The sequence below is a fragment of the Hylobates moloch genome, unplaced genomic scaffold (genome assembly GCF_009828535.3).
Source record: "Hylobates moloch isolate HMO894 unplaced genomic scaffold, HMol_V3 SCAFFOLD_15, whole genome shotgun sequence".
Lineage (NCBI taxonomy): Eukaryota > Metazoa > Chordata > Mammalia > Primates > Hylobatidae > Hylobates > Hylobates moloch.
This window is the reverse complement of record NW_026652290.1, coordinates 9,613,599-9,631,565: the sequence shown is the minus strand read 5'-3', so window position 1 is coordinate 9,631,565 and position 17,967 is coordinate 9,613,599. Positions and strand designations below refer to the sequence as shown.

At 40.5% G+C, this 17,967-nt stretch overlaps 1 protein-coding gene across 3 annotated transcripts in view; it reads right to left on the bottom strand.

Annotated features, from left to right (window-relative positions):
• POLE4 (DNA polymerase epsilon 4, accessory subunit) overlaps window positions 1-12,629 on the bottom strand; it is a 188,489-nt gene extending 175,860 nt beyond the window's left edge. Inside the window, exons 1-4 of one of the 3 annotated variants that reach the window (XM_032177511.2) lie at window positions 12,250-12,602; window positions 11,710-11,794; window positions 10,993-11,034; window positions 1,107-1,425 (exon numbers count right to left, since the gene is read on the bottom strand). In XM_032177511.2, the coding sequence (XP_032033402.1) occupies window positions 1,412-1,425; window positions 10,993-11,034; window positions 11,710-11,794; window positions 12,250-12,459 (351 nt within the window). In that variant the 5' untranslated portion in view covers window positions 12,460-12,602 and the 3' untranslated portion in view covers window positions 1,107-1,411. Of the gene's footprint in view, window positions 1-1,106; window positions 1,426-10,992; window positions 11,035-11,709; window positions 11,795-12,249 lie in introns of those variants that run through there. The other 2 variants (XR_009210005.1, XM_058428686.1) reach the window with 2 other exon arrangements.
• Window positions 12,630-17,967: the final 5,338 nt, after the last annotated feature.

Sequence of the window (17,967 nt, the reverse complement as noted above, 5' to 3'; positions counted from 1 at the left end):
AACATGGACTGGATCTGGGAATAGAAAAGGGATATTAATGAAAAAAATGGTGAAATCCAAAGACTGTAGTTAACAGTAACCTATAAATGTCAGTTTCTCAGTTGTGACAAATGTACTTGGTAATGTTAACAATGGGGAAACTAAGGGGCATGAGACTTCTCTCTACTACCTTTGCAACTTTTCTGCAAATCTAGTATTACTCCAAAATAAAGCTTATTTTTTAAATGTTACAGTACTGAACATCTGTGCATCATTCTAGGGAGCAAATCCCATGGACTATTTTAAAAATGGTCCATGACCCAATAATACTTAAGAACCACTGTCCAAGGTTTTCTGCTGCTTTCCTTAACTGCTACTTTCTAGGTACTCTGCCTCATTCCTGTTATGTCGCCCACACCTGTCCTCCAAACCAAAATTTAGCCAGGGACTGCAGGATGTAGGGAATGAGGAGTGATTATTTAATGAGTATGAAGTTTCAGCTTGGGAAGATTTTTAAAGTTCTGGAGATGGATGATGGTGTTAGTTGCACAACAATGTGAATGTACTTAATGCCACTGAACTATATGCTTAAAAATTGTTACAAAAGTAAATTTTACTTTATGTAAAATTTACCACAGTTTTTTTAAATGAGGTACTAGTACATGCTATATAGCATGGATAATCCTTAAAAACATTATCAAAGTGAAAAAACCCAGACAGAATAGACCACATTGTTACATGATTCCATTTATATGAAAATGTTCTAAAATCGACTGTGGTGATTGGTGTACATATTTGTGAATATACTAAATACCACTGAATTGTACACTTTAAATTGGTGAAATATAGAGTATGTGGATATGTCAATAAATAAAACTTTAAAAAAATTTAACTGGCTTTCAACCTAGGACCATATTTATTTGAACTCCTGAGGGCAAGTGGTGTTCCATAAATTCTGGAACCACTTTCTGGTGATATGCTGGAAAAATAAAAGAACAAAATTAATGAAAGGACTGCAGGTTAGAATGGCTGGCAGGGAAAATCAGGAAGGTCTGTGAACAGGTATGGTGACTCTCCAGTCACAAGGTAGGAACAAAGGTGAGATTATAAAACACACTAGACTGAAGTTGGTCAAAAACCTTTATTCTGGTCCTCATCATTCAGGAAGCCACTTATGCAGAACACTTTCTTCATCTCTGCTCTAAGCAGCAGCAGCTGCATTCAGGCTTGATATGGAAGACAGACAGAAGTAGTGGAAGACCTTGCAGAGAAGAGCTAATTGATGAGATCTCTGCTTAACCCGGCATAGGTGAAGGCAGAACAGGAAGAGTGTGTGTAAGTGCAAAGACTCCGTTCTTCAAAGCTGAGGCCTGTGGAGAGGGGTGAACTGAAGGCTTCAGATGAAGGCTCACAAAACTGTCCCGCTCAGCAATCAATCTAAAGTACCTAAACATACAAAGAGCAATGAGTATATTGGGGACCTCAGGAGCTGGATTAGTGTAACAAGCTGGGCAAAGTTAATGCAGAAGAGGCTGCGGTATTGGCAGCGGTTCTGTAAGACCAAAATACTAATTTTGAGGATGATCTATCCAAAATATCCCCAGGGAAAAACATGTCATTACAGATGGTGGGCAGTTAGGAATTAAGCATACTAGTCTGAAGAGTTAGAATTAGAAGTGGGAAAAGAGCTAAGAAGTTGTTGTGTTAGTTAATGAACATTGATGAAGACCATATAAGGAAGGAATAATATAAAATAAATGAGGTAAACTCTCTAATTAAAGAGTTTATATTCTTTTTAGAAAGTTTCAGTTCCAGATGAGGGACTGGGCCCACAAGTATGTATGCCCTCCCATCCAAGATTCCATTCAAAAAAGTTTAAAAAGTAAAAATCTACAACAAATAGGGGCCCACTGGCAGTTAATGGATTTCAACAAAAAACTGAGTAACAGAAACCTGATCAAAGTATGCTTATAAATAGAGCAGAGGAAAAAGGAGCCTAGAATGAACACAGAGGGGGCTGCAGCAGAAGAGGAGGCCCATATGCCTAAAAGAACCATGAGGAAGCTCCAGGCTCAGGTCACCAGGAATGGTGATGTGAGATGAAAATGGGTTAATGACCAGAGGGTCTGTATGACAAACAGTTGCCCCTATCTCCCCACAACCCTCCCCACAGGCAGCACAACCAGAAGACAGGCATTTAAACCGAGCTTGGAAAAAAAAAAAGATCACAGGGCTCTCTTTTAAAGAACCAAATGAACTATATGGAGAAAACTAGAACAGCCTCTAAAACTGCCAGCTTCCCACAGTAAAGCCTTCTGCATTCATACCCTCGGGGTCACCCAGGATAACAGCTGGTCCCACCCCTGTTCACCCTAAAGCAAAGCTGCCAGGCAACAACCACCCCCTCATCCCATACACACACACACACACAGTTACCAAACAGCCTTATTCCCTTATTCTTAAATAGAATGAAAATCACCAGGTATCTGAAGAAAGTCTACATAGTTGAAAGGAGACCAAAACTTTTTTTAATGACCTAGATAATACAGGGAAAATAAAAACATAAGAAAAACAAAGCAAAAACACTTCTAATTTAAAAAAAAAAAAAAAGAGGTGCTTTTCATAATGGCAAGTTCCTGTTGAGATCAACTGAGAAAGCTAAATAAAATACATAAGAAAAGAAAATCTTCAGGAATTGAAAAGACATCAAGAAAAAGCAAATGTGAAATCCAGAGACGGTAAGAACACAAAATAAACCCAGCCTCCAATGCTACTTCTGCTCTCATAACATCTGCCAATCTGAAAAAGCTAAGAAACTGGGCGGTGATTTGGGTAGGCCGAAGGAACCAAGAGTCAAATCCCTGAGTCTACCCAAGTAAGGATGTCTGACACCCATCTTTTTTAAGCTAGAGCCCAAAAGGCTGCCCCCTCAGAGTTAGGACGAACTGGAATTTAATCAGTGCCCCTTCACAGGCCTGCAGCCTGAGTTCATATCAGTATGATAGTTCAGAAACCTTCAAGTCTTAGATCTGGATTCAGAAGTCCTGCACTGATAATGGCTGTAGGTGGCTTCAGGAGCAAATGGAAATCTTCTTTGGAGAAAGTATCACCATACGGCCTCAAATTATCTAACAAATACTTTTTAAAGACAATAACCATTATCCAAAGATAGGCATATAGGGGGATAAAAGGCCATGCGACAGTACCAACAGAAACAACAGACAAAAAGACAGTCTCAAGAGACTATGGACGTTAGATTCGGCAGACTACCAACAAAAAACTCAAAAGGCTTTGAATATTAGATCATATATTGGATGGAACATTGACTATAAAACAACTGTGTTTACTATGTTTACAGAACTAAAAGACAAGCTTCAAAATACCTGCAGAAAATAAGAACAACAAAAAGTACTCAGAAAAATGGCTTGATACTTTGTTAGACTAAAAAAAAGACAACAGATTTGGAAAGGAACCAAACAGAACTCATAGTACTGAAAAATACAAAAACTGAAACTAAAAAAAAAAAAAACACACAAAATAGTTTAAAGGAAATGAGACAAATGGAGAGAATAAACTGGAAGATCAGAAAAAATTACACAGAATGCATACTAGAGAGGCAAAATTATGATTGAGTTTTTACATATATTTAATGGGAATCCCAGAGAGAGGCAGAGGAAAGAACAAAGCAGAGCCAATAGCTGAAGAGGCACTGGCTGAGAATTTTCCAGGACAGATGAAAGACATTAATCCATAGATTCAAGAAGCTCAAATAAACTACATAAAAAGAAATCCACACCTCTATACATCAGAGTGAAACCACAGAAAATCAAAGTGAAAATCTTAAAAGCAGACAAAAAACAAAAAAGATAAACTAGCTTCAAAAGAATTACAAACAGGTGATTTCTCTATAGAAAACATAGAAGCCAAAAAAAAAAAAAAAAAAAAAAAACAGTAAAATGATAGCTTCAATGTGCTAAAAGAACTTTCCACCTAGAATTTATATTCAACAAATTATCCTCCAACAATGAAATTCAAGCCATTTTCATAAGAAAAAAATTAGGGAGTCAGTTACCAAACCATACTAAATGAAGTTCTAAATGATTTATTTCAGGAAGAAAGAAAATGATCACAAATGGAGGATCAGAAATACAGGAAGGAGGCCAAGCACAGCGGCTCACGCCTGTAATCCCAGCACTTTGGGAGGCCAAGGCAGGCAGATGACTTGAGGTCAGGAGTTCGAGACTAGCCTGGTCAACATGGTGAAACCCCATCTCTACTAAAAATACAAAAAAAACTAGCCAGGCATGGTGGTGCATGCCTGTAATTCCAGCTACTCGGGAGGCTGAGACATGAGAATCACTTGAACCCAGGAGGCAGAGGTTGCAGTGAGCTGAGATCGCACCACTGCACTCCAGCCTAGGCAACGAAATGAAACTGTCTCAAAAATAATAATAATAATAATAATAATACAGAAAGGAAAGAAAAGCAAAGATAGTATGTGAATAAATCCATATATCATTGACTGCATAATACAGGAATAAAAATGCCTTATGTAGATTGACAAAGACAAAACAAAAATACATGACAATAACAGCACATAAATTAGGAGACGAGGAATTTGAAAATTGAGTTCATGGATCCTAAGATCTCAATTTGTTGAGAATGAGGGGAAAGGTACTAAATAGGCTTTGATAAATTAAGGACTTACATAGTAACTGATAATCACTAAAAGAATAGAAATAGAGTATATAACTTCCAAGCTGATAGAGGAAAAAAAATCAAATAATAATCCAAAAGAAGGCCAAAAATTGAGAGAAAAAAAAAAAAACATAAAACAAGCAAATAGAAAGCAGGACAAAATAAGACAAAAGAATTCAAACTCATACATATGACCAATTAAACATAAATGAATGACGTGCTCCAGTTATAGACACAGACTGTCTGAATTTAGGAAAATAATCCAGTTAAATTCTGTTCACAAATATATATAAAGATAAAAATTAAAAGATTTACAAAAATCCGTACCATGCAAATACTAACTAAAGAAAGCTGATAAGCTTTAATAATATTAAACAAAACAGACTTTAGGGCACAAAGCAGTTAGAAATAACAATAGCCAATTTACAAATATAGAAGGCTCAATCACCAACAATATATAAAAACATTAAATTTGTATATATCTAATCACATGGTTTCATAATATATAATGAAAGAATAGACCCAGAAATATAAGTAGAAATAGTCCATAATCATAGCAGTAGACTTTTAACACACACCTCTTTGAAACTGGTAAAATAAGCAGACAGAAGAAATTCAGTAAGAACACAGAAAATCTAAATCATACAATAATCAAATTTGGCATTGCAACCCCTCTAATAGCATCACTGAATTCCACCAAATATTCAAAAACAAAATAATTCCAATCTTACAATAAGTTTTCCAGAGAATAGATAATATAAAAAGTGGGCCAGGCACGGTGGCTCACGCCTATAATCCCAACACTTTGGGAGTCTGAGGCGGGTGGATCACCTGAGGTCAGGAGTTCAAGACCAGCCTGACCAACATGGCAAAACCCCATCTCAACTAAAAATACAAAAATTATCAGGGTGTGGTGGTGCGAGCCTGTAATCCCAGCTACTTGAGAGGCTGAGGCAGGAGAATCACTTGAACCCAGGAGGCGGAGGTTGCAATGAGCTGAGATCGTGCCACTGTACTCCACCCTGGGCAACAGAGTGAGACTCCATCCCCCACCAAAAAAAAAAAGATAAAAAGTGTATAATTGCCAATGAATTGTATGAAGCTCACACACAGTATGAAAAAAATACTAATCTCTTTTATAAACAGGGATGCAACATTCATAATCTGTTAAAAAATCTACATAAAATCTACAGTAAGCATAATTACTAGGTAAGTACTGAAAGCTTTCCCTTGGAAGTCAAAAATGCCTGCTCTTACCACTTCCATGCAACACTGTACTAGAGATTCTAGCCAGTTCAGTAGGGCAATAAAAAAATATATAAAGACGGCCAGGCGCGGTGGCTCACGCTTGTAATCCCAGCGCTTTGGGAGGCCGAGGCGGGCGGATCACGAGGTCAGGAGATCGAGACCACGGTGAAACCCCGTCTCTACTAAAAATACAAAAAAAAAATTAGCCGGGCGTGGTGGCGGGCGCCTGTAGTCCCAGCTACTCGGAGAGGCTGAGGCAGGAGAATGGCGTGAACCCGGGAGGCGGAGCTTGCAGTGAGCCGAGATTGCGCCACTGCACTCCAGCCTGGGCGACAGAGCGAGACTCCATCAAAAAAAAAAAAAAATATATATATATATATATACACATATATATATAAAGATAAGGATTGGAAAGAACTTCACAAAATTATTATTACTGGCAGATGATATACTACTATGTAATTAAAGAAATTCAAAAATCAACAGATATGTCATTCAAATTATTAAGAACTACATCAAAACAAAATTTTTAAGTAAAAAAACTAAGAATAATAGCTAAGTAAGATGCTAGTTGCAAAATTAACATAAAATCAATTATATTTCTAAATACAGCAATATTTAGAAAATAAAATTTACTTTAGAAAGATACCATTAACAATAGCATCAAAAATATTAAGTACTTAGAGAACAACATTTAATAAAATACATCAAGATTTCTTCAGGTAAAATAATTTATTAAAAACTAAATATTAATAAATGTTAAAGTAGATCATATTTATAAACTGGAAGGTTCACAATTGTAAAGATATCCTTTCTTCCCCACAGTAATGTATAAATTCAATGCAATCCCAATTAATATCCCTTTCTGTGGAATTTGACAGATTCCAAAATGTACATGAAAATGCAAAGATTCAAAAATAGCAAAGATACTTAGAAAAAAACAAGGTGGGAAGATCTGCTCTCTCAGATAAAGCTACCATAACTGAGACAGTATAGTACTGATGTGAGAATACCCATCAATGGAAAAGAGATACAAATAGATCAATGGAAGAGAACAGAAAGGCCAGAAACAGCCTTGATTGATAAGAAAGGTAGCACGCAAAGCAGTGAGATGATATGGACAAGCGGATATCTAAATATGAAGAAACAAATGAGACTGGACCCCCAACCCAATACACAAAAATTCAACTGCACTGTTATGAAAGACAAAACTATAAAGATTTTAGCATACACAGAATGTCTTCATGACCATACAGTAGGGAATATTTTCTAAAATGAACACAAATAGCATTAGCTATAAGGAAAAAAATTGGTACATTTGACTACCTTTATCTTTTAATGCGTATCAAAAGACAACCTTTTAAGGAGTGAAAAGGCAGGAAAAGATACTTCTCATATACTAAAAAAGATTCATATCTAAAATATAACAAGCACGGCTGGGCGCAGTGGCTCACACCTGTAATCCCAGCACTTTGGAAGGCGGAGGCAGGCAGATCACTTGAGGTCAGGAGTTCAAGACCAGCCTGGCCAACACACTGAAACCCCATCTCTACCAAAAAATGCCAAAATTAGCCAGGCGTGGTGGTACACGCCTGTAGTCCCAGTTACGTGAGAATCTCTTGAACCTGGGAGGGGGGGTTGCAGTGAGCAGAGATCATGCCACTGCATTCCAGCCTGGATGACAAAGCAAGACTCCATGTCAAAAAAATTAATAAATAAAAATGAAATAAAATACAGCAAGCATTTTTATAAATCATTAAGAAAAAGGACAAAAATAGCTAATAGAAAAATAGGAGACAGCCCTCAAAAAAATGGTTATGCATATGAAAAGATGCCCAATGTTACCCACAATCAGGGCAATACGAATTAACACCACATGCAACTATCACTTACATTCAATAACAGCTTGTCAAAAATAAAAAACTCTGGTAATACCAAGTGTGGGTAAGAATGAGAAGCAATGGGAATTATCATGCACTGCTGGTAGGAATGTGAATTGGAATACAGGAAGTTCAGCAGTACCTGCCAAAGATGGAGATATGAATACTCTATATAGCCTAGGTTCCAGCAGTATATTTTATACACACATATACATCCACCCTAGAGAAACATGTACAAGATTGTTCATAGCAAATTGTTTATAATAGGAAAAATAAGGTTTCCCAAATATCAACATTAAAATAGTTCAATCGTGGTACTGTCATATAGCAAGGAACACGAACAAACGAGTTATGTGCAATCACACAGATGAATCTCATAAATGTGTTAACTTAAAGAAAACAGTTATGTGACAGATGTTGACCAACGAATGCATATGGTTTGGTTCCATTTGCAGAGAGTTCAACAAAACAAAACAAAACCTTAGTGTTCAGGGATGCATGCTTATATGGTAAGCTATAAAGAAAAGGAAGTAATTACCAAAAAAGTTAGGAAACAGTAATGTCAGGAAAGGGGATGAGAATAGGTATGATGAAGAATGAATATATGTGGGACTTCTGGGGGCTGACAATACCCTATCTCTTGGCCAAGATGGTGGTTACAAGGGTGTTCATTTTATCATTTATTGACTTTACATTTACAGCACACACTTTACATATGTTGTATTTCATAAGACTTAGAAAAAGAATATACATACACACATACAAACATATTTGCAAAAAATATCCAGATTACAGAAGAAAACTAGTAACAGTTGTTTGCAGGGAGGGGACCTGAATGAGGAATTAAGGGACAGAGAGAGGGTAGAGAAAGACTGTTTACAGTCCTAGTTTTCAACTTCTACAATCAACCAGAGATAAAGCATGGAAGATTTAATTGTGATACGATATAAATGTTATTAGCTTTGACAATGTCAAATTACTAGACAACACAAATTGATAGCTAGATGTGAACTAGAAAGGGAAAAGGGATAGGTGCACTAATAGTCACACTTTACAAACTGGGGAGTCAAGGAATACATTAAAAATTGGACACAACAACAACCAAAGACGTCCTAGTATGTTATATGAACTGTAAAGGTAAAGAAACTAAAACTAGTGATACAACTACCAAAAATCAAAAAGACAGGAGGGGATTTATGGGGTTCTACAGGTTAGCCAAATCTTCATTTATCACAGCAGGAAGTCAACACATACCGTCTACAGCTGACAAATCAATGGGTAAGCATATTAGTTAGAAATAAACGTAACCACCAGAAAAGCTCAAAACACAAACAAAACAGTGGGTGGACAGCAGCTGTACTTCATCATAAGCCATTAGGTAACTATTTGATTTTCAAGTATGAATATGTATTACTTATAAAAACAAAAAAATGTATTTACTTAGACCATACACATCTAAGGACGTAAGAATATTTATTTTACCAAGTAAGAAAATAATACAATGCAGACTGAATCCACAGGGGCTATGATGGCTAACATTCAGATCTACCAATGTAGGACAGAGCAGAGGGATTCAATTACAGAGATAAATGAGGATGAAAGCAGAGGATGAAAATAAACACAGCAATCATTCAATAAATGGCCATTTATTAAAAATCCAAGCTAAGCACTATGCTGTGATAGAGGCTAGAGTAGAAAACTACATAAGACTGCCCCACTTCTACTTCTAGTACCCTCCAGTTTATTTTCCGCAGGGCAGCAATGTTGTGTACTTAAAATACAAATCTGATCATATCACTCATGTCTTTGAAAAGTTGGTAATTAAAAATGAAGAGGTAAAGTAGGCTCCAAACATTTTTGACTGGAGAACACACAGAAGGTCTGTCACAAGGAGTGCCTGCCTTAGGTAGGACTAACAAAAGTTAATTTTAAGAAAAATGAGTAGGTGGAAAGAGAGGCTGAAGAAAAATCCGTAAATTAAAAGAATGCTCAAAAGTCTAGGCATGAAGCTGGCCATGGTAGTGTATCTAATAAGACATTTAAAAAATATCTATCAAAACGACCAGGGGCCTAGGTTGACATGGAGATGCAGAATAAAGGAGTAAAAAAGAGCGGAATAAATCAAGATATTTCTAAAGGTAATAAGGCTTGGAGGAGGTAATGAGAACACCCTGGGAGAATGAAATGAGGACACATGGCTTTTGCTAAGCTATTCAATCAAAATACACGTGTCGCTCAACAAGGATACATCCTGAGAAATGCATCACATCTTCAGGCGATTTCACCACTGTGTGAACACCATACAGGGTACTTACACAAAGCTAGATGGTATAGTCTACAGGGTATAACTATTACTGTCAGGTTACAAACTTCAACAGCATGTTACCGTACTGAATACTGTAGGCAACTGTAACATGATGACAAGTGTATTTAAACATATCTAAACATAGAAAACGTAATGTATTTCATTAGGATGTTATGACCACTACCTCACTGGGCAAAAGGAATTTTTCAGCTCCATTATAATGTGATGGGACCACCCTCATGTAAGCAGTCCACGGCTGACCAAACAGTTATTATGCAGCACATGACTACATACGTGTAGTGAAGAGTAAGCTTATCAGATTTAAGAATTAAGTAGCAGAAATCGCTCTGAGGCAAGGTAGCCAAAATTAGGTATTTCAAATATTTTCTTTTTTAATGACAAAATTTAGTTAGTACACAAGTTAATCCATGACTCCTAAAAATAAATACAGACAAGTACAAGTCTTATTGCAGCAAAATAATCACTTCACACAGATTGTTGAAGAAAAAAGAACAAGCAGTGACCCCTTAAATGTTGACAATTGTTTCTGATCTCTAACACGATAAGAAGGGCAAGCCTGATATCTAGGGATGGCGATCAAGGTAGGAATCGAACTTCCGAATTCATCTAACTCCACTGGGATCTTTATATTCCCTATTTCTTTATGGTAAGCAATTTTCAGGTAGAAGTTTTAATTTCCCAAGGGAGAAAACTGAACCTCACTAGGTTTAGCAAGTTACTTTTTTCTATCCTAATAGCAAGTACGGAGAAAGAATTATCCCTACACAAACAAGAAGCAGGCATCCGTTTTATGAGGTTTTGAATTTCACATCAACATGCAAAAGACAGGCGGAAATGATTGCCCACTGAGAGAGAACTCACCTTCCAGAAAAGCAAATTCATCCACAGCTTCTATTGCATTATCTGAAACACAAGGCAAAGAGACACCTGACTAACTTCAGCCACGGTGACATCAGTCAGAAAACGGCACAATCTGCAGTGAAGGGCATGAGGCTTTGGGCAAATGAGGGCATTTATAAGATGCGTCCCTTGCTGCCTTGAGATCCATATCTACTCTACCAACAACTCTTATATATATTAGCTGTCTCCCTAGAAGAGTAAGAAAAGTGTAGGCAAATACCATTCAATGCGGGGGTTGGGGGCCTCCTAAATTACACCTAATTTATTTATTCGCTTTGCTCTTACAGTTATCAGAGAATAACGTGGCAATAGACGCAGGGCGCGTGAGAATACGGTATATGAAATCTTACACAGGTGAGGGTTACCAGCCAGACAAGAGTCAGAAATCAAATCCCCAGTTGCTAGGTGAAAAAGAAAAACCTTTTCTGGTGCAATTTGGCATAAGGTATGAAGGGATCCAGTCCGCTATGGCAACCCCAGACACCTTCACACACTGCCCCGCCACCCCAAGCAGACAGCCTCTACAGGTAGGGCTTCCTGGCACTGTGGCCAACAGAAACCTTCCTGGGGAGAGACGCTGTGGCACCTCTCAGATCAGTGAGGTCTTCTCAACCTGCGAAAGGGGAAATCAGCCCAGCCCTCCCTTGTCTGTCCCCAGACACTGCAGTGCCACCCTACCCAAGTCTCTCCTCTGAAGGGTCTTCCTTTTTCCCTGCTGAGCGCAACAGTAGGCATCTTTTGCAATGGTCTCCACAAACAGTTCCTGTGAAGTAAAAAAGCAAAGTTTTAGTAATGGGTTCTAGCACACTGAGGAGGTGAGGGCTCCGGTTTGTGGGTGGGGGAAGAAAGGGAGAAGAAAGGCTCGGGGCAAGAAAATGTTCTGGAAGCTAAGATTGTCCTGGACTTCATGAAGATCCATTCCGCTACCCTCTTCCCACTATTCTCCCTCATTCACTAAAGACTCCGACAAGTTCTGTACGAGGCCCTGGAGATACAAATTAAAGTCACTCACTATCCAGGTCCTCAACAAGAGGGAGGAGTGTTAACAAAACATACAACTCGCGTAGGTCCCGGGCCCCTTTCCTCCGCCTTCCGGGTCCTCGCCCACATCTCAAAACCCGGTCCACGCCGCCCTAAGCCCCGCCCGCGGAAGGCCCCGAGGCCCCGCCCCGCACTCCACCTCCCCCACCCCCGCGTGCCCTCGCGCTGCAGCCGCACCGCCGCTCGTGCCAGAATGAAGATGGCTTCCTGTCCCGCTAGCGTCACGTCGGGATCCGCCTTCACCAAGGCCTTCACTCGCGCCAGAGGCAACCTCGAGAGGCGAGCCCCAGGCGCACTCGTTGGGGCCTGGGGCTGCGAGGCCGCTGCCTCCCCAGCAGGTCCCTCCTCCTCTCGGGGCGTCCCGCTCCCTGCCGCCGGCGCCGCCATCCCGGCCTTGAGCGTGCTGCGCGCGGCCGCCGACTATGCGCGCGCATGCGGCGCAGGCCCTTTCCCGCGCGGGCTGGAGGCCACACCCTGTGTAGGCGCCCGGCTCCGCCCCTACGCGGCAGGGCGCTGCCAGGAAACCCGGTGGGCGGGAGTCGGGCTCCGGCTCTTCCCGCGCTCCTAGCCACCCGTGGGCTGTAGTGCACTTGGTTGACGCTGCCGGCGACCCTCTGGCCCCGTCGGGCCTGTGGAGCGCAGGCACCTCCCCTTGGTGCCTGTGCAGGGCTGGTGAAGGGAGAAATCTAGTCCGGGCTCGCAAGAGAGCCTCCGTCAAAACAGAGTGTACATACTCCAAGGCTAACGAGGGCACGTGTCCGAGGGAGGCGCGGCCCTGGAGGGCCCAGCATCGTGGAAGAGAGTGCCAAGGAGGCAGCGAAATCTGGACCAAATTCAAGGATAACCAGTTATAGATGCTCTTGAAGGAGGGGTAGGGCTTTTGGCAGGCAGAAATGAAGAAATTCAGCCCAGCCAGCGGAAACAAGAAAAAGTCATGGGAGCTGGAAAATATGAAATTGTGGTGGCGAGGCGTCCACGTTTGTTCAAAAAGAGGTTGCATCACAGCTTTGGTTCTCAAATTTGACCTCAAGATCCCTTTACGGTCTTAAAGATTATTAAAGACCCCAAGGAGCTTTTGTTTCTGTCAGTTATATCAATACTTACTGTATTAGAATTAAAACAAAGTTTTAAAATATTGATTTAAAATTAATGCGTTACAAGCTAACAAACAACATTTTTATGACAAGTAATTTTTTAAAATAAATCTAGTAAGAAAAGTGTCTAATGTCCGATTTCATGTGAGAACTGGATTCTCTGACTGCTTCTGTTGGCTAACGTTAGCACTTCTCAGGTAGCTCTGAGAAAACTACTACATCTCCTTGAGAGAATGTGAATGAAAAAGACAAATAACCTCTTAGTAGTATTAAGAAAATAATTTTGGCCTCATGGACTCCTGAAAAGGGTCTCCAGAAAATTCCCACCCCCATGAATCCCCACACCACACTTTGAGGTCTGATAGCATAGAGGAACAGTTAATATTTACAATAGGTTTAATCTAAGTCAATCATGATAATAGTGAACACCTTTGAGCATTTACTATGTGCATGATTCAAAGTGTTTTAGATTTATGTAAATCATAACTTCTGTAATTTTCACATTACCGTATTGAGGTAAATATTATAACCTTATTTTTCAAACCTTATTTGAAAAAATTGAGGCGCAGAGTGGTTACTGAGTCACATACACACGGCAGAATGTGGTGAAGCCAAGATGAAGCTGAATTAAATGACATCTGAAATCACTCCATTCCAAAATTATGTAGTAAACTCTGACTGGTGTAGGAGTGGAAAGGTGTGAAACCTTTCTTTACCCATTTTAAGGATCACAGCTGACACTCCTATAACACACACAAAAAAGGCATAACAAATCTATTTAAACAAAGTTTTACATGACATGAGAGTCGAAAAATGCAGACCACAAGACCTAGAGGAAACTATTTTTATGCTTAGGTTATATGAAGAAGGGATAGCTGTGTAGAAATGTGATTAGAGGCCTGGTACAGTGGGTCACACCTGTAATCCCATCACTTTGGGAAGCCAAGGCAGGAGGACCGCCTGAGCCCAGGAGTTTGAGACCAGCTTGGGCAACAGATGGAGACCCCATTTCTACACACACACACACACACACACACACACACACACACACACACACACATTAATTAGCTGGGTATTGTGGTCCTATAGTCCTAGCTACTTGGGAGGCTGAGGTGGGAGGGTTGCTTGAGCCCGGGAGTTCAAGGTTACAGTGAGCAGTGATTGCACCACTGCACTCCAGCCTGGGCGACAGAGAGAGACCCTGTGTCTTAAAAAGAAAAAGAAATGGGATTGGACAAAAAGGGAATGATAATGATCTAATGGTAATAGACTGAATGGGGAAACCCAGCAAGGCCTGTCTGTTCATATTCTTCTTGGCTTCCCTATGTAGCATTCCTTCTGGTATTAGGGCAGAACCCTTCTGGAATGAGGGTCTTCAAGGGAGAAGGCAGAAAATAACCTTTCTAGGTTTTACGACTTGCTTGGAGGAAGGGGAATTCTAGTTTCTATGACCTGCCTTGGGAAAGGAATTCTGGTTTCCATGACTCACTGTGAAAAGTGGTGGTGTTACAGTGGGTAGCTAGTCAGACACCAACAGGGCAGGATAGGGCCCCCACGCTCAACCAAGAATGTCAGAAGATCATCAGGTGATGGTCAGACAGTGGTCGCACCGCCACTCTAAAATAATAATTGCTCACAGCCAGGGCCAGGGAAAGGCAGTTTCCCTATAGATAGAAAAACCCTGAAACATGATCAGGAGCTTCCTGATGAGATCTCAGGAGTTGGGCGAGCGGGCTCACACATGCACACTAAGAGGCAAAGTGGTGGAATATAACTGGTATATGACCTTCTGGGGGCATTCCACCGAAAAAGGGAAGAACGCCTCAGGTGAGCATGCTTACAACTTCAATAAATTCACTGCACATGCTCCCCTCCCCAGCGCTAGCAGGCTATTGTGCATTTGGACAACCCACCCCAAGGGAAGAATCAGGGTAGAAGGGATGCAAGACCCCAGAAGTATGCCAACATATGAAAACCCAAGTCAAAAGGTCAAACCTTGCACTCGTCCTTAAAGTCACCCACTTAGGCCTCTTCTGAGTGTACTTTCCTTCCTTTTGTTCTTGCTCTAAAGCTTTTTAATAAATTTTCACTCCTGCTTTAAAACTTGTCTCAGTCTCTTCTTTTGCCTTATGCCCTTCAGTCGACATCTTCTGAGGAGACAAGAATCAAGGTTGCTGCAATTTGCTGCCAGTAACCCTAATAACTTCTACTGCTTACAGTGGAAAACAGGACAGGAGAAGTTCAGAAAGACCTTGCTTCTGAGGCCTTTCCAATTTTCTTCAGTTCAAAGTACTCGGCATTCCAAAGTACCATACTTTGGGGTATCATGTAATGAGCCCCAACCCTGAATTAGCACAGAGACACTCTACTATAGCAGAATAAGAGTCTTGGCCCAGAATTAAAATCTGCAGAAGAGGATATGAGTTACTGAAAATTGAACCAGAGCCGCCGTTAGGGCCTCAGTCCTGAGTTCTCTTCAGATTACATTTGTGGACACTCTCACTCATGGAAAGCTCCACACAAAATTCATAAAAGCATAACCAGATTCCTGTGTCACAGTGCACAAGAACACTTCACAAGAGCTATATTCCAGCAATCGCAAAGTAGTTAAGTACTAAATTAACCTAAATTCTGAATTAACATAAGACAGTTGCCGGGCGCGGTGGCTCATGCCTGTGATCCCAGCACTTTGGGAGGCCGAGGCGGGCAGATCACGAGGTCAGGAGATCGAGACCATCCTGGCTAACGTGGTGAAACCCCATCTCTACTAAAAATACAAAAAATTAGCCGGGCGTGGTGGCGGGTGCCTGTAGTCCCAGCTACTCGGGAGGCTGAGGCAGGAGAATGGTGTGAACCTGGGAGGTGGAGCTTGCAGTGAGCTGACATCGCACCACTGGACTCCAGCCTGGGGGACAGAGCGAGACTCCCTCTCAAAAAAAAAAAAAAAAGACAGTTGACAATGGTGGGGGTGTTACTGGACCCCACCACTTACCCAAAGTTAGCCTTTGGGTCAGGGGTTTCCTTGCTAGAGTCCCTTTCTTGGTCACCAGAAAAATGTTACAGGAAAGGGGTCCTGATCCAGACCCCAAGAGAGGGTTCTTGAATCTCACACAAGAAGGAATTCAGGGCAAGTCCATAAAGTAAAGTGAAAGCAAGTTTATTAGGAAAGTAAAGGAATAAAAGAATGGCTACTCCATTGGCTGGGCAGCCCTGAGGGATGCTGGTTGCCCATTTTTGTGGTTATTTCTTGATTATGTGCTAAACAAGGGGTGGGTTATTCACGTCTCCCCTTTTACGACCATATAGGATAACTTCCTGACATTGCCCTGGCATTTGTAAACTGTCATGGTGCTTGTGGGAGTGTAGCAGTGAGGACGACCAGAGGTCACTCTCCTGGCCATCTTGGTTTTGGTGGGTTTTAGCTGGCTTCTTTACTTCAACCTGTTTTATCAGCAAGGTCTTTGTGACCTGTATTTTGTGCCAACCTCTTATCTCATCCTCTGACTTAGAATGCCCTAACCATCTGGGAATGCAGCCCAGTAGGTCTCAGCCTCATTTTGCCCAGCTCCTATTCAAGATGGAGTTGCTCTGGTTCACACACCTTTAACAGGGGCAGGAGGAGTTAAGATTTCTTGAAAGGGCTGAGTCAACTTGGCTTTCAGAGGATTCTCATTTCAACCCTCTTTTCTTCCCAATTTTGTCTCATTCATATGTTCCCTGCCTTTCCTCCTTTTCTCCTTTTTTGTTCCCCTTCGTGTTCTTTTTTTTCTTTTTTTTTTTTTTCCTCATCACTTAAATGTCTCACCACTTGGTGCAGTCCTCCTCTCCCTGGTTTGACTATGACTAACCAAGAGTTTATGGAGACCAGACAGGACTTCCTGACTGTAAGTGTTGAACAGCACTAAGGTGTGTTAGAAAGGGAAATCATGTTTCACAGTTTTTGAGTTTCAGTGGAAAAAAGGCAGAAGAAACAGGAAGACAGAGGTTGAAAAGCTCAAAAAAGCCACACACACACACACAGTTTACATTCCAGTCCAAATAGAGTGAAGGCTAAAAATCTTTAAAAGGCTATATGATGAAAATTAGTGCAAAAAAAAAATTATGTGTGTTAAATGAAGTTTGGCCTAAAGCTGTCTCTGTACATAGTTTAAGTTTGGCCTAAAGGTTTCTTCATATGTAGAGAAATGCAAGGTAACTTGATGTGAAAACAGTCACTTACTCTTGTAAGAAATAGCAAAGTTTCAGCCAATTACAGGCAGCCAGCTGCTCAAACCAGGTTCAAATAAGGCAAACATCAAGCTGTAACCATTCCAGCTATTTCTGTACCTCACTTCCATTTTCTGGACATAATTTTCCTTGTTATCCTACCATGCAGCAGGCCTAAAATCACTCTGAATCTATTCTGGCTTTGGGGGCTGCCTGATTCGAGAATCATTTTTTGCTCAGTTAAACTGTAAAATTTAACTTGTCTAAAGTTTTCCTTTAACTTGTGAAGTATTTTATCTAATAAGCTAGAGATTAAAGACAGCTTGCCATCTACCGTACCGGAGTAAGTGTCCTATGCAGGAGATAAGTTACTGGAGGAACCAGTAACATTTCATTTCTGAATTATTTTTTTTTAAAAATCATATAGGTGTTATATGTACACATGTGTATTGTTAAAAGATAAACCGAGGCACATTAAAATTTTAAAGAGTTGATTTGAGCAGATAGTGATTCATGAATCGGGTAGTGCCAAACCACAATAGGGTCTGGGCTCCACTGAGGCAGTGGGAGGGGAAATGTTTTATAAAGTATTTGA